The 25047-nt window shown below is 47.1% G+C and overlaps 1 protein-coding gene across 1 annotated transcript; it reads left to right on the top strand.

Moving 5' to 3' along the window:
• Positions 1–3341: 3341 nt before the first annotated feature.
• LOC123170895 (probable histidine kinase 2) lies at positions 3342–9178 on the top strand. The gene is made up of 8 exons (XM_044588614.1): positions 3342–3404; positions 4390–4611; positions 5001–5126; positions 5815–6190; positions 6744–7295; positions 7520–7527; positions 7662–8681; positions 8789–9178. Exons 1-8 carry the CDS (start codon positions 3342–3344, stop codon positions 9005–9007), a joined length of 2586 nt encoding a protein of 861 aa, XP_044444549.1. The 3' UTR covers positions 9008–9178.
• The last annotated feature ends 15869 nt before the right edge of the window (positions 9179–25047 follow it).

The following is a 25047-nucleotide window of genomic DNA, read 5'->3' as shown; positions in this document are numbered from 1 at the left end:
TGGCCGCGCCGCGCTTCTTGACAAAGCCGGCTCGGCTCGGCCCGCCAGGAGGCGGCGTACCAAAGGCGGCGCGGTCAACTTCGCGCTGGTGAGCCTCAGTGAGGCGTCTCATGGATGCTATCTTCTGGCCCTCCGCGACGAGGGCGAGGCGGCGTGCCTCCAGTGTCTCGGCGTCGGCGTCGGCCGGAATGGGGACGGACAAGTCGTGCAGCGCCGCTTGTAGGGCGTCGTGGGCGTTCTCGCCTGAGACAGCGTCGTGGCTGATGACTAGCACCTCGGTGACAGCGCTGCTGCCACTGTCGGCTCGAGGAAGAGGGTCATCGATGATCACCACGTTGGTGCGGAAGGCGTCAAGCGACGCCGTGTCGGAGTCGACAAGCGTCGGGTCGGTGGAGCCGACCGACTCCAAGTCCACAGCAAGCTCGCTGGAGACGTGAAGCTGGTCGAGGAGGCTGACGAGGCGGCTCTCGGGCAGTCTGTGCCCGCGTCGGACGCAGGCTCGTCGGAGATGCGAGCCTCGCCAAGAAGATCGGCGAGGCAGCTCGCCGCGCAGGCGTCGTCGCCGCCTTGCAGCGTGTCGGGGCAAGCGCCATCGGGCGTGCCGGGCTGGCTACGCTCGCTGGGGAGGAAAAGGGTTCCCGTCCATAACAGGTCTCCGGACGACGGTGCACCTGGCCCCACGGTGGGCGCCAAATGTCGAGTGGTAGGTGCGACATATGCCAACGGGTGGCTTATCATTGTGGGAGCCAGTAAGACATCGCCGGTGCCTGGAAACGGGATGAGGCAAAGACATGCACGCCGGCAAATCTTACCCAGGTTCGGGGCTCTCCGTGGAGATAACACCCCTAATCCTGCTCTGCGGGGTCTCCGCATGATCACTAGATCAACACAAGTAGCTACAAGTGGCTCCTTGAGTTGTTTGGCTAGAGGAAGAAGAAGGGCAAGGCTAGCTCTCCTCTTCTCTCTATGTGATGTCTAAACCTCTAAGAGATCAACCCTTTGCATGGGTGCCCTGGGGGGTTTATATAGGCCTACCCCCCCAGGGGTACAATGGTAATCCGGCTGGACGCGGGTCCTAGCCGTCAGTGTCTGTATTCGCCGGCTTCTCCGCCGACCGCTGGGGCCCGCCGGCTGGTGGGTCCCGCCGGCTGCCGGCCTCTTGGCTGACAGGCCGGCCCCACCGCCTGGGGGTCTTGTCGGTGGCTGGTTACTGTAGCCTCGCCCCTGATGATGAGGGTTTTGTCGAGGTAAGCATGGCTACAGTGCCGCCGCCTGGCGGGCTATCACTGTAGCCTTACCTCGTCTTGTCTCCTTAATGATGCGCATACTTCGAGGGAGGGAAGTAGCCGGCTATTGGGAGCCGGCTACCCCCCAGGCCGACTGGGGGAGGCTTGGCCGCCTTCGAGCGTCTCTTTGGCTGAAGGGGCCCGCCGCCCGCGGGCCGTACTGACAGCCTGTCGTGGGTGGTGTCATGGTCAACATGGCAACAGTGCCGCGCCGGACGGGGCCGACCCGTACGGCGCACTGTGGCCATGCGTGCTCCAGGATTCGGGGGTGGCAGGCCGTACTGTAGCCACGCCCCGTCTCGTCACCGTTATATGGGTGCAGCCCTTGAGGGTGCAATCTTGGCCGCTTGCCGGGAGCCGGTCTTCTTATTGCCGGCTTCTGGGAGTCGGTCTTCTTATGGCCGGCTTCTTGGAGTCGGCCATCTTGTGGCTCTCTTCGGGAGGGTTTTTTGGGCCGGGCCGTCTTCCCGTAGTCGGTCCTTGAGATAGCCGGCCAGGGGAAGGCGGCCCTGTGCTTTGGGTGCTTGAAGGCTCGATTGGCCTGATAATTTTTGAAGAGCCAGGGGGAGTCGGTTAGGCTACCCGTGGCCATTTACTCCGACAAGCCTCTGAGATTTTTATTGTTCCTATCAACCTTTTTGCAAGATGTTTTGGTTATCGTTGCTATATTTTGGTGAGCCATCGTTGTCGGCGGTGCCATATTCTCCAACAACCCCTTCATTCGATTCTTCGCGAGCAATGTGAATGGCCTAGTTTGGCAATACGGGTGTAACCATTGAACAATATTTGGTCATCTAGAGGTCTTCAATGACTAAGATTTCTCGATGTTATTCTTCGCCATCGAGAACTAGATGTGGGTAAGAAGGATGAGTTTGGTTGTGAACATTGAGGCCTATAGCCTTGGTTATAATTTTCCAATTTTTTCAGGGTTATTTTTGGGTCCTGGGTTTAGTTACCTGATTATCTGCTTGTATCCGCTATTCTTTTAGACAGATCCTATTTGGAAAGAAACTATGCCCGTCAAAATGAGTCTATTTAGGCTACATGCGTATACCAAAATCAATCTGAGAGATCCACCAACTACAATATGCACGGAAGAACTGTGTATGCGTCTTGTCTTGTATTCTCGTCAGAGTATAGGTGACATGATGGATGCTTTCACATGAACCGTACTACATACTTATTGCACAACACACAAGAGGAACACGCGATGCCGCGTGTGTGCGGACAAAATAATGGGATATCCCCATTCCGCGCTTGTAGATTTCCAGCTAATGATCCACTAATGAGTTGAGTTTGAACTAGTAAGACCTGTTTATTTGTTTTCACTTTTTTAGGAAAGGACCTAGTTCATCTTTTTTTTCCTTGAGGGAAAGACCTGGTTCATGTCATCTGTCCTGGACTCCCGGTAACGGAGCCAGTTCAACATAAGTCGAGCCTGTGCTCTATATTTAGCATCAAACATAACAAAGAGTTCACCCGCAAAAAAAGGTAACAAAGAGTTACCTTAACAAAACTAATAATGCTACTATCTAAGACAGGAAGCTAATTGCTCCTTGTACACTTGCACAAAGGATGGCGATCGTGCGGCTGGCAATACTGCTCCCGTGCAAGGCTGTGCCTCACGCCCGCCCGAACTATTCAAACGGGAGGGAGATATAATTTACTGAGCCCTGATTTGGCAATTGATTTGCTAGATCGCGTAGTATCATTTTTTCTATCAGAGCGTTTGTCTATACCGGGCCACTCATTGATATTAGATAGGAAAAGTAAATACCGATTTTTTAAATAATAAATACCGATTTTTTAATATTAAATAGCTATTTTTAATTGTGGTGCAGGAAAAAATATCGCTTTTTCTGTGGTGCAGGAACAAAATGCCACTATACATAGTAAATAAACCGTGACGGTGGATTTGGAAAACCAGCGGCGCTCCAAGCCCACAAGTGTATTCCCCCGAGCATCTATAAAAAGCCGCTGACCTTAGAAAAAGAATTATTCACCAGCACCTAAGAGAGATTTCCTTCCCGTAGAATACTTTACAATACTTTCAGGATGGCTGGAGAGGTTGGCAAGTGGGTTAGTTTCTTCAAAAATTCTTGGGTTTTAATCCCACTGGTATGAAACACCACTTCATGTACATGGCTTCTTTTTATGAAACTCATGGCTGTTTTTATTTCTTGATTGTTTTCCCTTGCATATCCACTGGCTTACCCGACTGACAAGCAGATCCATATGGTTTATATGCTTGCACATCCATAGATTTGTGTGCGATGTTCAAAAGCAAATCTACTAATTTTTTATCTTGTAATTAAACTGCGGTTCCATACATTATAGATACCTTCCTAAATTTGTAAAGTAGGCGTAGACTTGAAAAGTAGATCTAACCGGTTCTCATCTTTGATGCTTCAGTTCGTTATACATATATCCTCGCACACGTGTCAGACGTACGCTATCTTTTTCCTTAGATAGTGATGAAAACTAGATCTATAAGGTTTCATCTTGTAATTAAGATTGCTCTCCGTATAGTACGGATATCTCCCACGTGTGTTTTAGGCGTCGAATCAAAAAGTATATAGTTTTCTTCCTGTGATTAGGAATCTGTTCCCTACAATATAGATATCCTTCCACGTGTGTATGGCGTGGACTCCAAAGTAGTTCTACATAGTTTTCATCATTACATAGTTATACTTATGCTACGTACAACACGGATATCCCCACATGTGTGAGGCAAAGCCCACTCTTGACATAACTGCCAGAAGAACTATCTTTTGTCGTATGCTCATATATCGCTCTTCGTTAGGTGAGCGTAAAGACCTTGAATATTACCTTAGCACTTGCATCTATTAGTGGAATATCACCACAAACGATACCGCTAGATTATTGAAAACGCTCGGAATCTTGAGTTATTGTTTGCATGCCGATGGATTGACACAACAAATATCGATGTAATGTCACCACAAATGTTACCGTTAGATGAGTTGAAACATGTTGCAACGCCGCTTGTCGCGGCCTTGTAAGCCTAAAAAACATTTTTAATTAATAACTATGCATTATTTTATTTTATTTTTTACTCATTGTGAGTGTGTTTGATGTCACGCAGATTATTGCCCATGGAGTGGTCGTGGTTACGGTGGTTGTCGCGTACTCTTCCGTCTTCTCCCACATAAATAATGCCGCGCGCAGCGCCGCCACGAGTGCCATGGAGGTGTCGCTGACGCACGTCGCCGCCGGCATGCAGTCTCTCATCGAAGCCAACCACTCCGCCGCCGTCGTCGCGCACTCTTTGCAGATCCCCGGCAACAAATCATCTCATTTCCGACACGTAATTTACCGACCATCCCTGTGGTTTAACTGTGCCTTCTTCTTTTTGCAATCGTGACTAATTTCAGCACGTATGTGCACATCCTTTTTTGAACCACAATTACTTTCTTACTTTAAATAACAATCTTAAACCACCACCCAGGCCGACGTGGTAACTGCTTATTACGTATGATCTTTTTTTTTGCGGGAATACGTATGATCTTATTTGATTTGCTGTATAAATGTGTGCATTGATATGTATATATACGCATGCATATGGACAGACAAATAAGTATCTTTTTGCATGTATATTAATTCTATGTATATGAGAGAAGTATGACACGTCCCAATACATTCAATTTCACCACTGAATTACTCATGTACATATATGTTTTTGTGTTGACCTGACAGGTGGGACCATATATGTTCATGGCGTTGGCCATGCAGCAGCAGGTGGCCGAGATGTCATACACCAGCGTGAATGGCACCACGTTGACATACTACCGCGCCGAGAAGGGTCAGCAGTCAGCGAAGCTCGTTAGCCAACGCGGCAAATGGTACACCGAGCATGCGGTTGATCCGGTGACCGGCCGTCTCACCGGCCGCCCCGTCCCAGCGACGAGGCCGGAGCACCTGCCCAACGCGACACAGCTCCTCGCCGCCGCCAGCAGCGGCTCGCCCGTGGCGCTCTGGGCCGGGTGGGTCCACTCTAGCGTCCAGGTGATGGTCTTCTCCGCGCCCGTCGGCCAGACCGCCGTGGTCTCCGCCGCCATCCCCGTCGACGTCCTGACGATCACCAGCCTGGGAACCGCGGCCGATCCGTCCGTGGACACTTACTACGCGATCACCGACAAGCGCAGCGGCGCGGCGACGGTATATAAGCCTTTGGTCGGTGGGAGGCCCGGCCACGACGCGGAGCTGATGAAGACCTTGTTCTCGGATACCAACTGCACCGCGTCCGCCATTGACAAGCCCAATATCGTGCTCCACAGCGTCGGGTCGGACCAAGTTGCGTGCACGAGCTTCGACCTCTCTGGAGTGAACCTGGTAACACTCTGTCCATCTAGCATCGATCACAAGCCATCCATACATGCTTATCTAACATAATTGCTTTGCATTTTTGTGAAGAACTAATCTCTGCATGCAATATACCCTTCATGTTTGCTGTTTATATATGTATTTAAGCAGCTGACAGTTGTTAGGGTTTAGTCTTCTTGTTCTCCAGGGAGTCTGGCTAGTGCTCAGCAAGTGGAGCGGGGCAACCAAGGTCCGACAGATCGGGGTGGCCGTCGTGTGCATCGTGTGTGCAATCACGATAGTGGCGACCGTGGTGTGCTTCCTCATGGCGCAGGTGTTGTGGAGGGTCAGGGCGCGGGAGGTCGCGCTGGAGGCCGACCTAGTGCAACAGAAGGAAGCGCTCCAGCAAACGGAGCACAAGAGCGTGAACAAGAGCAACGCCTTTGCCCGCGATAGCCATGACATCCGCTCCTCGCTCGCTGCTGTCGCTGGACTCATCGAGATATCCCGGCCGGAGACCCGTGGCAACACCAATCTCATCTATAACCTCAACCAGATGGATGTCGGCACCAACAAGCTCTTCGGTTAGTCCGCAACTGTGGCCCTACTTACCATTTACACATATCATTCCCATGTATAGTAGGTGCTACCTACCATTTAATACTAGATCCTGACCATAGCATTATAATTTTGCATATCGTGAAAAGCGAAGTTTCCTCAAATAATTGTTTACAATTTTAGGTGTAGCAGTTTGCAAGAACTCAGTTTTACGTTTCAAATATTACATTTTCTTATAATTTCTAGAATAATCAAGAAATCATTCTCTGTTTGGTAAAGGATTAATATTTTGTTTCTAACAAATATTAAAATATAGGATAGCTGAAATGGAGTTATCACATATCACTATGTTAGCGGCCAGTAAACACACCATGTTCTAATACTTTTTTATTGCCTATTTTGTGGTTAGGGAAATATTTGGCCACATTTATGTATCATGTTTATTGTGCCTTTTGTTTATGCATAAGCGACAAATTTATTATTCCGGAAAAATGAACTTTACACCATCTATGTGTTTTCAGCTGAACATATGTTGACTCATCGTCCATATATATTTATACATGTCTATGTTACTTTCAGATATACTCAACACAATACTGGACATGGGCAAGTTGGAGTCCGGGAAGATACAAATAGAAGAGGTAGAGTTCAGGATGGCAAATGTCCTCGAGGAATCCATGGACCTGGCGAACGTCATTGGAATGTCAAGAGGTGTCGAGGTGATCTGGGACCCTTGTGACTTTTCCGTGCTCCGGTGCACTGCCACCATTGGTGACTGTAAACGTGTCAAGCAAATCCTCGATAACCTTCTTGGCAACGCCATCAAGTTCACACACGAAGGCCATGTCATGCTGCGGGCGTGGGCCAACCACCCCACCATAAGGGGCTCCATGATCAGCACCCCGTCAAGGTTCGGCCCCCGCCGTCGCACCGGTGGGGTCTTCCGTCGGATGCTTGGAAGGAGTGAGAATTGTGCCGAACAAACTGACGGCTTGTCCTTGAAAATTGATCCCGATTCGGTTGAGTTTTATTTTGAGGTGGTTGACACTGGTGTGGGGATACCTGAAGAGAAGAGGGAGTCTATCTTTGAGAACTACGTTCAAGTGAAGGATGGGCATGGTGGAATCCTTGGTAAGTGATCTCATCTTTTTCCGTGTATGTTAAAATGCTCTCAAGTGCATCAATGTTTTTTTTTTACGCTTTTGAACTGTTACTTGCCAAAATCTTCTCTAAATTTACACGCTCCAAAGTCTAAAATTGTATCAATGTGAGGTTATATATAAATTATAAGAGTGACTTGAGATGAACATGGCTATATGTTAGTCCATGCGTAGAAATTTGATTGGATTTCAAAGAAATTCAGGCGACTTTGCTTCTAACACTTGACACTCTAAAAAAGTTTTTGACTCTCTATCTTTGAAAACTATATTATTTACTCATGTTGCCATTATTTCTTATTTACTTATGATTTTGTTTGTTGTTTTTGTTCATATATAGGTTCGTCTCATGGGAGGGGAGATAAACATCAAGGACAAGGAGCCCGGAGAAGCGGGAACGTGCTTTGGCTTCAACGTGTTCCTGAAGGCCAGCGAGAGTCCAGAGATTGAAGACAACCTCGAGGAAGGGAGAGCGGCGCCTTCTCTGTTCAGGGAGCCCGCCTGCTTCAAGGGCGGACACTGCATCCTCCTCGTCCACGGTGACGAGACCCGCCGGATCCTGCACACATGGATGGAGAGCATCGGGACGAGGGTCTGGCCCGTCTCGTGCGCCGAGCTCCTCGCCCCGACCATCGACAAGGTGTGCTCCACCTTCGGTGCCTCGCCGTCAAGGTCGGCGTCGATGTCGTTGCTGCACAGCGCAGGAGGCGGCGCCACGGATCGCTGCTTCAGCTCCAAGGAGATAGTCAGCGACCTGCGGAATAGCAGCGGCATGGCCGGCAACCACGCCGGGCACCTCCACGCCTTAGGCCTGCTAGTCGTCATTGACGTCTCCGCTGGGAGGCTCCACGAGGTCGCCCGTGAGGCGGCGAGCTTGGCGAGGACCAAGCTCCAGGCACCGTGCGGGGTCGTCTGCCTGACGGACCTCAAGACCCCCTCCCAGGACCTGAGGAGGTTCATGGAGGCGAGCAGCTGCGACCTCGAGTTGCACAAGCCCATCCACGGCTCCCGGCTGCACAAGCTCCTCCAGGTCATGAGGGACCTCCAGGCATCCCATTTCGAGCACCTGCACTTGTATCAGTTCGAGATGCCGGCGGCAGATCAGACCACTGCGTCAGCGTCCGAGATCACGCCCGCGGTGCCTATGGGACCAGCCAATGTTGGAGACGGCAAGCCGCTGGAGGGGATGCGCGTGCTACTAGTGGACGACACCATGCTGCTGCAGAAAATCCACGAACCGATGTTGAGCGATCTTGGAGCAGCCGTGGTGATTGCAGGTGATGGCTCCGTGGCTGTGGCCATGTTCACAGAAGCTCTACACAACGCTTTGCCCTATGACGTGGTGCTCATGGATTGCCAGGTACAATTACATTTCTCCAGGAACACCATGCAAAGCATGGGCCCAGTCCTTAATTTGTTTCAGATTATGTGATTCAATAATCTCTGACATTGCTTTCTTTGTTTCAGATGCTGGTGATGAATGGCTATGAGGCGACGAGGCGCATCCGCGAGGAAGAAAGCCGCTACGGCGTCCGCACCCCGATCATCGCGCTGACTGCGAATTCCGCGAAGGAGCGGCTGCGGGAGGCCGTCGAAGCTGGGATGGATCTTCATCTCACAAAGCCGATACCCAAGCCGAAGATCGCAGGGGTTGTTCTTGAGCTCTGCAAACAAGACAAGAACTGACGTTGTTCTCTTCTGGCGAGGATATTTAATTATTTATCACCCATGCATATGGGAATAGTGCTAGTAATCAAGATCCTGCTCCTGCTGTTCTAGCTGTTGCTGTAGGCAGTGTTATCAGTAGACAGACAGCTCAGCAGCCGAGCAGAAGGTTAAGCAATAACGGCATGACAAAATTACAATGTGTGAAATGGTTTATGCTATGCAACTTTGTGTTTGCTTTTTCTGTTTAAACAAAAGAGTGGTCACAGAATTACAAATATACATCATTCAAAACAAAAATTCCGTATTCGATCCAAAAATACAAACTAAATGAGCTACCCATGTTGGTTTTTTCTGTTTCTTTTTTTTTCTTATTTCTTTCTTTCTTTTTTTGTTTGGTTTTCTTATCTTTTTAGTTCGTATGTCTCTCTTCATTCTTTCAAATTTTCAAAATCTTCGCTGATGTTTACTTTTAGAAGAAACATACTTATTTTTCTCTTATTTCTAGAGCAAATTGAAGAACCATTTGTGAGTATATGAACATATATCTAGTTACACCCCATAGCTGCACCCCATAGGCCATAGCTCGTCACTGTTTTCGGTCATACCTCACCTGGTCACGTGTCGCTTGGTCCCCACATAGAAAACCATAAGTGCTTCCAAAAAAGAAACCAATTTTTTTAATTAAAAAACATGAATATGAAAAAAAATCATGAATTTGAATTTTTTTTCCCAAACTCAACAAATGTTCGCGTACCTAAAACAAGTTCATGGATTATTATAAAGTTCATGAATTGTTTAAAAAAGTATCCAAATCTGAAAAAGGTTCATGAATTTGAAAAGTATGAATTAAAAAAATGAATTTAGAAAAGTTCGCATGTTTTGAAAATTCATGAATTTAAAAAATTCATGGATTTATAAAGCTTCCATGAATTTTAGAAAAATGTGAAAAAAGAACGAAAAATGAGACATGAGGAACAGAAAGAAAAAACAAATAAATAAATAAAAACCATAAAAGAAAAGAGAAATTATTTAAAGCGGCTGACCAGCTAAAACTTGGGCCATCAACGGCAGAAGGGCGAGCGGCTAACAACGAGCGCGGTTGCCACAGGTGACCAGTGAGCACTAGCTGCAGGAGGGCGAGCACGGGGGCTGGGTCCGGTGGCCGGTGAGCTTGGGCACAACGGGAAGAGCGTGAGAAGTGCGAGAGGGCGGCTGGAGAACAGAAAGACTCGTTCATGTCAGCGAGCGTTGACGACAGAGAGGAACGAACGGAGCGCATCACACTGTCAAGAGTGCCCTAATCGAACGACTGCTAGGCGACCGGCCAAAAATTGGGCTGGTTGGAGTGCGCCTAGCGCCATCCAAAAGAGGTAAAATAAATGAGAAAACAACTGAAAAAAACATGAGCATAGGAAGAACGTGGTCGGCCCAGTTACAAGTTATAGTTACCCCCATAACGGGAAAGTATAAAACACGGGAAAATAAAAAATAACATAAAATAAAATAAAATAAACAAGCCGAGCAGAAGGTTAAGCAATAACGGCATGCCAAAATCCTGCTCCTGCTGTTTTAGCTGCTGTTGTAGGCAGTGTTGTCAGCAGCCGAGCAGAAGGTTAAGCAATAACGGCATGCCAAAATTACATTGTGTGAAATGGTTTATGTTATGCAACTTTATGATTGTTTTTTCTGTTTAAACAAAAGAGTGGTCATAGAATTACAAATATAAATCATTCAAAGCAAAAATTCCATGTTCGACCACGGGATACAAACTAAATGAGCTCCCATCACATAGTCGGACCGACAACAATGGTGACCGCCACACATAGAAGTTAAATCCCATTCCAAGTCTGAAGTGACCCCTATATGCAACCCATGTTGGTTTTTTCTGTTTCCTTTTCTTTCTTTCTTTCGTTCATTCTTTTTTTGTTTGGTTTTTCTTATCTTTTTTAATTCGTATGTATCTCTTCTTTCTTTCAAATTTTCAAAATCTTCGTCGGTGGTTACTTTTAGAAAAAGCATACTAATTTTTCTCGTATTTCTAGAGCAAATAGAAGAACCATTTGTAAGTATATGAACATATATCTAGTGGCATGAACAACTTCTTAAAGTACTTGAACTCTTGTGTTGAGGTAAAACATGAACTTTTTTTCTAAATAAAAATACATAAAAATTTAATACATAAATAAATATGTATGTATGTATGTATGTGTTACTGAAAAAAATCAAATATGAGATGAAGATTATTTTTAATGCATACAAACATGGAGAAGAAAATAAAATAAAAGAAACAACAGAAAACGAAAAAAACAAAGAAACCCGAATAAAATAGAAGAAATGAAAAAAAACAAAAGAAAAACGGAAAACAAAAAACCGGTTCTTTTCCTACCTCTAGAAGGATGTGCACGACTTAATGAACACAAATTCGATGGAGTTTCAGTGGCTAACAGTGCTACCGAGCGACCATCGATCCCAGGTTCGATCCCTTGGATCGGCCCGATTATGCGAGAAACTTCAGCGAGAGAAGCTTCTTAGCGAGAAACAGTCCTCGCGGCCTAGGAAATCCACTGCTAGCTAGAAAAATATCAGACTCTTATTGTGAATGGGTCAGCCCATTATCTTTTTCCTATAAAATCCATTAACTATTTATATTCCTTTTCTTATTTAGTATTTGGGTTGGTAAGTTAAACTAGATAGCGGCTCAACTCCTCGCTTTACGTTAGCGGACTTACAGGTCGGGCCGGGGCTCCACGCTCTTTAGCATGTGAGAGTTCCACTTTAGCACAGAACACTTTGTACTTGGATTTTTTTTTTAAATGCACGGACATTTCTGTTTTCACTAGGCACATCTTTTTGTAACACATTTTTCAACTTATAATACTCCCTCTGTTTCTTTTTACTCTGCATATAAGATTTGGTCAAAGTCAAACTTTGTCAACTTTGACTAAGTTTATAGAAAAAAATATTAAGATTCACAATATGAAATCAATGTTGTCAGATGCATCATGAAATTAATTTTCATACCATATAGCTTTATTATTGTATATGTTGATATTTTTTTCAACAAAGTTGGTCAAACTTTACAAAGTTTGACTTTGACCAAATCTTATACGCAGACGAAAAAGAAACGGAGGAGTATATAAACTGATTTACAAAACTATTTGAAATGTACAAAAATAATGAGATATGGCAAAAGAACATTTTATATATTAATGGTCGCATGGTGGGCGACCCATTAGGAGGCCCCTTCATGCGGAGCGAGAATAGCCACCACTATGAGCATCAAATAATCAAATAGAATCGCCGGAAATACCTTTGGTTCTTGGTTGTATGCACCCTATATGGGGATTTTTTAATAATTAAAAAAAGTCAAAATAGTTCAAAAGTATTTTTATATTACACTTGACTTTCTTTTGCACTAGTATATAAACTTTCACGGAAAAAAAACAACATTGACCTCAGGGCAAAAAAGACAAAAAAAACTATTTGCTATTATAGGTCACTATTCACACTATTTTGACTGAAAAATTGTCTTTTTTGAAAGAAGTCAACGGGTGATCTTATTTTTGTGAAATTTGTCTCACAAGTATAATAGAAGGTCAAGGTTATTTCAAAATATTTTCAGATTTTTTTGACTTTTTATTGAATTGCTAATTTATTTTTCCATATAGGATGTATATACACCCAGGAACTAAACGTTCCCATCCATAGAATCTCCCTCTTATTCCCCGGCTCGCTATAACGCGTGAAGAGATCTCTATATGAGTCAGTGGCATGACCCAGTAAATCATTTGTTTAATTTTTAAATATATTCAGGAAATGCAATTTTATTCAACATTTTTTTAGAAGTTGCCAAATAAAGGAATGAAATAATAGAAAAAATATTGCGGAAAATCAAAATGTTCACATGACTCAATAAAAATGGTTGTATGTACAAATAAATAAATATATCATATTTTAGCATGTTAAAAAAAATTGTAGTACCAAAAAAGTGCATTTTTAAAGCCGTAGATTTGAGAAAACTTGTTCATGGATGTCTAGAGATATGTTCATACTTTGAAAAATGTTCATCTTTTACACCCGCGCCCCCACTCCCCCACCGCCAGCAAAAAAACCCAATTGTTTTTTAAAGTTGTTCATGCAATTAGATATATGTTCATATACTTTAAAAAGTTTGTGTACTATAATTATTTTAGGTATTTTCCCTAGAAAAATAAATATTTTCTTAAAAAGGTAAAGATCTATGAAAGCATTATTAAGTTGAAAGAAAAAAGATAATAAAAAGCAAACAGAAAAAGAAACAGGAAAAAACACATGGGTCACATATAGGGGTTTCACAGGAGTGTGGCGTTTCAGGCCCCGAGCTCCAGGGAGCCTGGCATCTTGCAAAATTCGAAATTGCCAATTTAAGGTTCCAAAAAATTTCTTCGAAAACATATGTATGTTCTCTAGGTATTTTTAAATTTTCATAAAATAATGAAATACATCGTAAGCTACACAAAAAGACAATTTTCGGCCCCAAAAAATACAAGCCCATTTTGAATCATGTTTTCTTTCGTTTTTATATACGCTGCATATTAATATTTATATTGTTGAAATTCACACATCTATATATTCACATACAAAAATTCCAAAAGAATAGGTATAAAAATTACTGCTTTAAAAGCAAAAAATACCGAGCTCCCTGGATCCCGGCCACCAGAGTGCATTATTGCTTCTTGCAGGCGCTATGGCGACTTTTTTTTTGGCGAGAAGGCCTTCATGACTAGCTTTATTAACATCAAATAAGGCTTAAATCCTTTGCTAAAAATTTAGCAATATTTTTTTAGGTATAAAAATTACTGCTTTCGAAAGCAAAAAATAACGAACTCCCTGGAGGCCGGCCACCAGAGTGCATTATCGCTTCTTTCCGGCGCTATAGCGACTTCTTTTTTTGACGGGAAAGTCTTAATTTGTGCTCCATGACTAGATCGTGTTGTGTGGGTTAGAGTTCATGATTTCCCTTGCAGATTGCACCTACCCCGTGCTCCAAGACTTGAGCGTGGTTGTGTGGGGTAGCATTGTGTGTTGTGGATCGGGGAATGTTTGGATTGCAGGCTTCGGTGTGCATCCTCCTCATTGGGTCATAATCTCTTATTTTCGGTTTTTCGGATGCTTGCAGCTAGTTATCCCCATCCACACATCGATCCTACACCGTGAAGATCAGACCTCCCCTTGTACACCCTCTTCTCCGAAGACGGTGGCGCATCACTAGTGATGCCTCTCTTTCTCGCATCTCAAGAACTTTCCTGCCGAATTTTAAAATAAACCCTTCACCTATGTGGTTCATGTGAAGCTTGTCAGTTAGGTCATCAGGCTCGACAGCCCTTTCCGGATTTCATGTCATTTACTAGTTTCCCTTTTAAGATCATCCACTGTGATCTTTGGACCTCCCCAATTGCTAGTTTCTCTGGCTATACATATTACTTGATAATAATGGATGATTCTCGCATTATTCATGGAGTTTCCCTCTTTGTCACAAATCCGACGCTGCCGCCACACTTGAGCATTTCTATGCCTAGGTACTCACCCAATACCACATTTACATACAGTGCCTCCAATGCGTTAACGGTGGGGAATTTCTTAACGTTCGCCTTCGCACGTTCCTTTCCGATTGTGGTGTTTCCCTATGCCTCTCTTGCCCACACACTTCGCCACAAAATGGCAAGGCCAAGCGTGTTATTCGTTCCACAAACGACATTCTCCACACTCTCCTTCTCCAAGCACACATGTCGGCGCCCTTTTGGGTCGAAGCCTCTCACACTGCCACCCACCTTCTCAATGTGAACCCCTCCCAAGCTATCTCAACCACACCCCATAATCCATGCTCCACCGCACCTCTCCCAACTACTCCTCGCTTCACACTTTTGGCTGCTTGTGTTACCCCAATCTTTACGCTACCATGCCCCACAAATTGGCCCCACGCTCCACACGTTGTGTCATTCTCAGTATGCCACTTGAAAACAAAGGGTATCGGTGTCTAGAACTTTCTACACGCCGCATGATCACCTCCTGTCATGTCGTTTTTGACGAACATCAGTTTCACTTCGCCAAGCCACATCGGCGCACGAAAAAACCCGCCTCGCCCGTAGAGAATCCCGCTCCTTCCCACCTGGCGCCTCTGATCTCTATCGTATTGCCCGCTCCACCCCCTCCCACACGTCCTGCCTCGGAATCTCGCCCCCTGAGGATTCCTCGGACCAGGCCCCGCCTGCCATCCCTGTCGCGTCTTCCCCACCCAACGGGTGTGCACCACCCATGCCCGAGAACATTGGCCCCATGACCACTATCGCCAGCCCACCCTCCAACGCATCTTCCTCGTCTGTTGTACCCTGCTCGCCCACTACCGCCACCCGCATGCAAGCACAATCCACTCCAGCCCCTGCAGCACCTACGTTGCCCCGCATGCACCCACTCCCCTCTCCCTCGCGTGTTGTGCCTATTGCATCACCCAAAAACCTGCACGATATGCGCACCCGAGTAAAATCCGACTTCCTTCAGCGCCCCTCCCCCAAACTCATGGTAGTAGCTACCTCGTCTGATGCTATTCCTCCCATACCATCCAACTACAAATCCGCTCTTAAAGATCCTAACTGGTACAATGCCATGCTTGAAGAGTATAATGCTTTGGTGCAAAACAAAACTTGGTCTTTGGTTGCTTATCCCATAGGTGGCAACGTGGTGTCAGGGAAGTGGATTTTCACCATAAGCTGCATCCGGACGACTCTCTCGCTCGCTACAAGGCCCGTTGTGTGTTGCGTCGCTTCACCCAGCCACTAGGGGTGGACTACGGCGAGATCTTAGGTCCGGTGGTGAAATCGGCCACTATTCGTGTCATCTTGAGCATCGCCGTCAGCAATAGTTGGGCCATCAGCCAACTCGGCATGAAATATGCCTTCCTCGGTGACACTCTCGACGAGCTCGTCTACAGCCAGCAGTCGACTAGCTTCATCAACAACACGTCTCCCACGGCCGTGTGCAAACTTCACAAGTCACTGTATGGGCTTAAGCAGGCGCCCCATGCATGTATTCAGCGATTCACTTCCTTCCTCATATCTTTGTCTGGTCTTGCACTGATCCCCGCACACTCTGCATGTTGCCCTGCTCAAATGCATTCTCCGTACCTCCGGGGTACTTTGCACCTCGGGATGTTTCTTCGGCCTTCATCATCCTCCCAGCTCGTGGTGTACACGGACGTCGAGTGGGCCGGCTGCCCCGACACCCGACGCTCCATGCTAGGCTACTGCATGTACATCGGCGAAAACGTCATTTCCTAGTCTTTGAAATGACAGGCTACGGTGTCCAGTTCCAGCGCGGAGGCAGAGCACCGCATTGTGGCCAATGTTATCGCCAAATCGTGCTGGCTCCGACAGCTCCTAGAGGAGATTGGGCATCCACCCACACGTGCCACGGTCGTATATTGCGATAACATCTCGGCTACGTACCTCTCCTCCAACCTAGTCCAACATCAACGCACCAAGCATGTGGAGATCGATCTCCATTTTGTTTGTGATCGTATGGCTTTTGGAGACGTCTGTGTGCTTCATGTTCCGTCTACGTCACAGTTTGTCGACATGTTCACGAAAGCGCTCCCGACCAGCATCTTTGTTGAGTTCAGATCCAACCTCAACATCGTCGAGGACCCCGTTTTGGCTGCGGTGAGATGTTGGAAAATGGCTATCACCGCGCCCACCTGACCGGGTCGTGCGCGCCCTCCTCACGTTCTCCATGATGCATGCTTCGCACGCGTCAGTTGTGCACGACGCCCTCGCTTAGCGCTCGAGCTGTTGTACTCCTTTGTATAAATTGTACCTGTGTACTATGATCAATACAAGTGTGAAGTTCACTTTACAACTCTCCGTAGGAGGGGATCCGGCCAAGCTAGTAATCGTTGAATCTGCTACAACCAATAGTGAGCTAGTGTCAGGATGAACTCTTCGACGACGCCTTCAAGAAGGAAAGAGACGCCCATGGACGATTCCGTCGCCGGCACATACCCCCGTCGGCCAAAGCATGCGCCCAGAGCCCAGAGACCTACCACCTCGACAAGCCTCCTAGGAGGAGTCTTAGCCATCAACACACTCCAAACAAGCCAAAGCACGACCCAAGTGGCAACATTGGTAGAGCACGTGAACAAGAACATAGAGCCAGTCACCACCCGACGCCTCTCCATTGCACCACAAGTGTCACAACACCAAGGAGACTAGTGTCACCAGTAGGATTCCGACACTGCTGCCACCACCTCCACTGCGTCGCCAACATCGTCCAACCACATTCGCAACACATGTGCACATATCATGTCCGCAACCCCGCTTCAACCCCGCGTCACAACCACCAACACCACTAACCACCCCATCATGCTGCAACCAGCGACAGACTGCCATGCCCGCAGACCGCAGACACCAACATAGACCGCTAACCACCAAATAGGGCCCGCATTTGATGTAAATTTGGAGTAGAATTTTATACATCTACATCATCTATCATAGATGCTCTAAGCGTCAGATCCATCCGGATCCGCGTCTCCACGTAGGGGTAGGAGGCCCGCGTGATTGGGGCCCCCGCGCCTAGCCACCACCCCGTCGCACGTCCACACTTCGCGTCACTGCCGCACGCCGATGTGACCCACCACCGATGAGCACAACCCCTTGCCAATTACCCGCACGAACATCCCTACTCGCGAGAGATGTCGCCCACTACAGCAGGAACATGCCCCACCAGGGCTAGATCCATGGCACGTTCGCCCGTGGAGGCACTAGCGATGGCAGGGGGAAGAGGGTAGGAGGCCGCTGAGGTTGGGCCCCGGCCGAATAACCCCGGGTAAGAAGTGGCACGGGGGCTGATTAGGTGTCTTTCATTGCCTTTTTATGTTTGTTTTCTATATGTTTAGTCAGTTGGTGTGTGACGTGAGCTGCTGGGGAAAGGCCCCCCTCCTGTACCCCATTGATGGCAACAAAATGTAATGGCGGGCTCTCATTTTGCTCATTTTGTTTCAAAAAATCAAATGAAACGAGTTTTAATGAAAGGCAATGATAATTTACATCAACCCATGGGACCATCCCATCCCCATAGTAGGAAACAACACAAAGCTTCGCCTTTTTTGGAAAGTGACCAACCCGATGGTTCATCTCACGAACCCTCTGTTCACCTTCTTGGATGTTCTCCTCTACTTCCAACTTTATTCTATGGAGGGGCATACATGGCGACTAGTAGTGATGAGCGCTACGTATTTCAAGCCTATGAACAAGTTCCAGCCATATACACACCTTTCTTGAAGGGAAAATCATATTTGTAATTGAACTCCAATGGTATTCACAAACTTTCATTGAATGTATGTCACTTCCAACCAAAACCCACAAAATCTTTACAATTTTCAATAGGTTTTAACCCAAAAATATCTGCAAGTTTTGACAAATCATAAAATTTTGTGCAAATTTCAACTAGCTTCAAACAAAAGCATTTGCAATTAAAATTTGTCACAAATGAACATCAAGCTTAAGAAAATTAAAATAAAAAACCTCTTAGATTTGGCCCATCCTACCTTAGAGGCAACTTTAACATGTCCATAATAACATGGACAAGAAGAGCTTCCAAAGGGCTGATAAAGAATATGTTGAAGTTATCATTGCTAATTGCCTCCACGAGCATCCCTACTCACGAGAGATGTCACCCACTTCAGCAGTAACAGGCTGCGCCGCCGCCGGGTCCATGCCGGTTCTACGCAGTGGAGGCACTGAAGACGACTAGGGGGAGGGAGAGAGAAGGGAGTAGAGGGGCGCCGGGGTTGGGCTGCCGGCCGAGTCACCCTGGGTAGGAAGCGGCACGGGGGCTAATTATGTGTCTTTCATTGTGTTTTTATGTTCTTTTTCTATTTGTTTAGTCGGATGGTGTGTGTCGTGAGCTACTGGGGAAAGTTCCCCCTCCTGTAGCCCACTGACGACAACAAAATGTAATGGCGGGCTCTCATTTCGTTTCAAAAAATGAAATGAAATGAGTTTGAATGAAAGGCAATGATAATTTACAGCAACCCATGGGACCATCCCATCCCCATAGTAGGAAACAACACAAAGCTTCACCTTTTTTGGGAAGTGACCAACTCCATGGTTCATCCCATGAAGCCTCCCTTCAGCTTCTTGGATGTTCTCCTCTGCTTCCAACTTTATTCTATGGAGGGGCATACATGGTGACTAGCAGTGATGAGCGCAACGTATTTCCAGCCTATGAACAACTTTCAGCCATATACACACCTTTCATGAAGGGGAAATTATATTCGTAATTGAACTTCAATGGTATTCACAAACGTTTATTGACTGTGTGTCACTTCCAACCAAAACCCACAAAATCTTTACAATTTTCAATAGGTTTTAACCAAAAAAATCTGCAAGTTTTGGCAGATCATAAAATTTTGTGCAAATTTCAACTAGCTTCAAACAAAACATTCAAGCATATCCAATTAAAATTTGTCACAAATGAACATCAAGCGGTGTGTAGGAAAGTTCTTTGGTTAGTTTTTGGTGATGGCGACGCTATCTCGAATAGATGTTCTCCAACTGCAATATTGTCTCTGTGGTGCTTGGTCTGGCATTGTCAAGGAGCCTCTGAGTTTTTTATTGTTCCTATCAGCCTTTTTGCAAGATGTTTTGGTTCTCGTTGCTATATTTTGGTGAGCCATCGTTGTCGGTGGTGCCATATTCTCCAACAGCCCCTTCATTCGAGCCTTCGCAAGCAAGGCGAATGGCCTAATTGGAAATACAGGTGTAACCATTCAACAAGATTTGGTCATCTAGAGATCTTCAATGACTAAGATTTCTCATTGTTGTTCTTCGCTATAGAGAACTAGATGGGGCAACAAGGATAAGTTTGGTTGTGGTTTTGCCAAGAGCTTCGAGGCCTATAGTCTTGGTATTCTTTTTCCTGATTTGTTCATGGTTCTTTTTGTGCCTGTGGGTTTAGTTAAATGGTTAAACCTGATTATCTGGTTGTATCTGCTATTCTCTTAGCTAGATCCCATTTGGAATGAAACTGTGCCGGTCAAGATGAGTCTATTTAGGCTACATACTGTTGGGGAACACAGTATTTCAAAAAAATTACCTATGATCACGCAAGATCTATCTATGTGATGCATAGCAACGAGCGGGAGAGTGTGTCCACGTACCCTCGTAGACCGAAAGTGGAAGTGTTATATCAACACGGTTGATGTAGTCGTACGTCTTCACGATCCGACCGGTCCTAGTACCGAACGTACGGCACCTTCGTGTTCAACACACGTTCAGCTCGATGACGTCCCTCGTACTCTTGATCCAGTTGAGGCCGAGGGAGAGTTCCGTTAGCACGACGGCGTGGCGACGATGATGATGAAGTTACCGGTGCAGGGCTTCGCCCAAGCACTACGACGATATGACCGAGGTGTGTAACTGTGGAGGGGGGCACCACACACGGCTAAGAAAAATCTTGGAGTGCCTTTGGGGTGCCCCCTGGCCACGTATATAAAGGAGGGGAGGGAAGAGGTGGCCGGCCCATGGGGGGCGCGCCAGGTGTGGGGAATCCTACTAGGACTCCCCAGTCTAAGTAGGATTCCCCTCCTCTTTCCTATCAAGAGTAGGAGAGAAGGAAAGAGAGGGAGAGGGAGAAGGAAAGGGGGGCCGCGCCCCCACCCCTTGTCCAATTCAGTTTGGGCAGGGGGGTAGGCGCGCGCCACCTCTTGGCCCTTCTCCCCTCTCTCCACTAAAGCCCAATAAGACCCATTACTTCTCCCGGCGAATTCCCGTAACTCTCCGGTACTCCGAAAAATACCCGAATCACTCGGAACCTTTCCGATGTCCGAATATAGCCTTCCAATATATCGATCTTTACGTCTCGACCATTTCGAGACTCCTCGTCATGTCCGTGATCTCATCTAGGACTCTGAACAACCTTCGGTACATCAAATCACATAACTCATAATACAAATCGTCATCGAACGTTAAGCGTGCGGACCCTACGGGTTCAAGAACTATGTAGACATGACCGAGACACATCTCCGGTCAATAACCAATAGCGGAACCTGGATGCTCATATTGGCTCCTACATATTCTATGAAGATCTTTATCGGTCAAACCACATAACAATATACGTTGTTCCCTTTGTCATCGGTATGTTACTTGCCCGAGATTCGATCGTCGGTATCCTCATACCTAGTTCAATCTCGTTACCGGCAAGTCTCTTTACTCATTCTATAATGCATCATTCCGCAACTAACTCATTAGTCACAATGCTTACAAGGCTTATAGTGATGTGCATTACCGAGAGGGCCCGGAGATACCTCTCCCATACACGGAGTGACAAATCCTAATCTCGATCTATGCCAACTCAACAAACACCTTCGGAGACACCTGTAGAGCATCTTTATAATCACCCAGTTATGTTGTGACGTTTGATAGCACACAAGGTGTTCCTCCGGTATTCGGGAGTTGCATAATCTCATAGTGAGAGGAACATGTATAAGTCATGAAGAAAGCAATAGAAATAAAACTAAACGATCATTATGCTAAGCTAACGGATGGGTCTTGTCCATCACATCATTTTCTAATGATGTGATCCCGTTCATCAAATGACAACACATGTCTATGGCTAGGAAACTTAACCATCTTTGATTAACGAGCTAGTCAAGTAGAGACATACTAGGGACACTCTGTTTTGTCTATGTATTCACACATGTATCAAGTTTCCGGTTAATACAATTCTAGCATGAATAATAAACATTTATCATGAAATAAGGAAATAAATAATAACTTTATTATTGCCTCTAGGGCATATTTCCTTCACATACGTATATCGAAATCAATCTGAGAGATTCTACCATTTCAAAAAAACCTGAGAGATCTACTAACTACAATATGCACGGAAGAACTGAGTATGTGTCTTGTCTTGTATTCTCATCAGAGTATAAATGATATGGTGTATGCTCTCACATGAGCCGTTCTACATATTGCACACCGGACACACAAAAGAAACACATGATATCGCATGTGTGTGGACAAAATAATGGGACATCCCCGTTCCGTGCTTGGAGATTTCCAGCTAATGATCTATTCCCTTTGTAAAGAAATATAAGAGTGTTTAGATTACTACAGTGATGATGTAAACACTTTTATATTTATTTATGTAGGAAGTACTAACGAGTTGAGTTTGAACTAGTAAGACATGTTTATTTGTTTTCATTTTTTGAGGGAAAGGACCTGGTTCATCTTTTTTTCCTTTGAGGGAAAGGACCTGGTTCATCTCAGTTGTCCTTGACTCCCGGTAAGGGAGCCACTTCAACATAAGTCGAGCATGTGCTCTATATTAAGCATTAGACGTAACAAAGAGTTACCTTAACAAAACTAAAAATGCTACTATCTAAGACAGGAAGCTAATTGATCCTTGTACACTTGCACAACAGGATGGCAATCGTGCGGCTGGCAACACTGCTCCCGTGCAAGGTTGTGCCTCACGCCCGCCCGAACTATTCAAACGGGAGGGAGATATAATTTATGGACGCCGATATCCACCACACGTGTGGTATAATAGGCATTCGCACACACACTATGTGTGGCATGAGCAGGGGGCAGCCCACACGGGCTGTGTGTGGGTGAACAGTAGAATTGTCCAGACGTGTGGGCGCAGCTACTTCATGTCACACGCCCAACAAGTACTACTCATCCCTGCCCCGCGCGTGTGGCACGAAGCAAATATGCCCACACGTCCTGGCGCAGCTACATTAAGTACCCACGGGATGACGATTTAGTTGCCATCCGGGATGGCAGATGTAGTTATCCGAGATGGCAAATATGGTTGCAAAAGCATGGGAACTCTCTCTGTTTTGGTTAACTATAGTTGCCATGTCTAATTTATGGTAGTTGTCGCGTGTAATCAAACCATAGTTGTCGTGTGTGACTAACTACTTGCCACATATGGTCAAACAATAGTTGCCATCTGTGTTTACCTAGTTGCCATGTGTGGTTAATCACAGTTGCCATGTATATTTATCTGATTGCCACGTACGCGCAACTGCAGTTGCTGTCTAGCAAACGAATCATAGTTGCCATGTGTGTTTGCCTAGTTTCCATGTACGCGCAACTGTCATTGCCATCCAACAACGTACGACTGTCGTGTGGACGAAAAGCAGTTTGCCCACACGCTGTGGACTAGGTGGTGGCTGTGTGGGCAGAAACTAGTTCACCCACATAGCGCAGCTGGAAACCGTGTGTTGTGGGGCGTGTGAGCGACCTCTCCAACGCCCACACACCGGCCTTGTCCTACGTGGCATGCGAAAACTGCCTCGGTGTGTCAAGATTCATGCAAATTTAACTGGACGGTGATCTAGGCGTGTGGGCGAGTTGTAATGTTGCCACACGTGTGGGCGTTAGCGTTTTCATAACTTATTGAGCCCTGATTTGGCAATTGATGGCCAGATCGCGTAGTATATGTCGGATTTCGGGTTCCGGCAAAACTCTTGAGGTTCGAACACTGGGGTGCGCACGAAGATCTCTCCTCCATCTAACTCACGCCCTCACCGCGATCTCAAAGCTCAGCGCGTCGAACTCACAGAACAAGAGACACAAGATTTATACTGGTTCGGGCCACCGATGTGGTGTAATACCCTACTCCAGTGTGGTGTGGTGGATTGCCTCTTGGGCTGAGGATGAACAGTTACAAGGGAAGAACAGCCTCGTGAGGAGAGGTGCTCTTGTGCTTGGTGAGTTTGTGTGGATGTGAGGATGGGATGGATCCAATCCAAGATGGGTCTGAATGATCTCCCCTACTAAGGTGGTGGCTAGTCCTATTTATAGAGGCCCTGGTCTTCTTCCCAAATATTGAGCGGGAAGGGATGCCACAACGGCCAAATTCAAAGGGATACAACTGGTACAAGTTATCCTGACTAAAGGTGGTCTTCGCCTGCCAAAGGCTCTGGTGGTGACGCCATCTTGGGCTCCACGGTGACCTCCGTCCTGTCGTCCTGCTAGTCTTGGTCTCGTTGCACCGATATGGAAACCTTTGCCTGACACCTCAGGACTCCTCGCCTGTGCTTGCCTCTTTAGCACCAAAGAGGAAACGAGGACACTGCGCACGCTGGCGCCCGCCTGGCCATGGTCGTCGTGGCTTACGTCTCGGGAACCTTGCAAGGTGCCCCTTGCCTTAATCTCTCCGCCCCTCGCGAGCCAGCCTGGTGAGGCCACCCCTGAGGAGGTCTTGTGTCGTCTGCCTCGCGAGGCTTGGCCCCTCGCGAGGGTCTTGAGTGTTTGCTGGTGAAGATGGGCCGTACGGGGCCGCTGCTGGAGCATGGCGTGGGCCGCAGGCAGGCAAGTTTGGGACCCCCGTTGCCAGGACGCCGACAGTAGCCCCGGGGCCCAAGGCGCGCTCGGACTTGGCTTCGAGGCGAAGCCAAAGGGCAAGTGCGGAGCGCCGCGGGCCCCAACAGCCTGTGGCCTCGCTTGCCGCGTGGCAATTGATTGGACGTGGGCGTCTCCGCTTCCCCACGCAGCCTTAGCAACTGCCCGACTTGACGAGTCCCTGCTGCATGCAGAGAAAAATCATCATTACCTGCGATCGTGGGGGTCGTCAGTTGGCCTTCTTCCGCTATAAATGAGGAGGGGGCGGAGCCCCCGTCGCTCATCTCTTCCTGCTCTGCTCGTTTCTTCTCCCTTGCTTCACCGCCGGCAGCGACACCCATGGTGCCTGCGAAGAGGTTCTCAGCCGCAGAGAAGCGGAAGGCCCGCCAGGAGGGGCCCGGCTCACCGCCGCCCAAGAGGGGGCGTGGCCGTCCCCGCAAGCACACTACGACCCCCGTCGTGGCCCCTCGCGGCCGCGGTGGCGCCTCCTCGTGTGGCGGGAGTCGCCCAGTCCGTGGCAGCCCCGTCGATGAAGGGAAGCGCGCCATGGTCGCACGGCCTCCCAGGCCGCGCTTCCACTCGGTGGAAGTGCTGCCGGAGTTCGTCGTGTGGTCAGAGAACCCGGCCGGCACTTGGCTTTAGCTCCCGCGCTTCTTCGCTGGTGAGCTGCCA

This window comes from Triticum aestivum, chromosome 7D (assembly GCF_018294505.1).
Source record: "Triticum aestivum cultivar Chinese Spring chromosome 7D, IWGSC CS RefSeq v2.1, whole genome shotgun sequence".
In the NCBI taxonomy this organism is placed as follows: Eukaryota; Viridiplantae; Streptophyta; class Magnoliopsida; order Poales; family Poaceae; genus Triticum; species Triticum aestivum.
The sequence above is the reverse complement of the archived record's forward strand: the minus strand, read 5'-3'. Positions and strand labels throughout refer to the sequence as shown.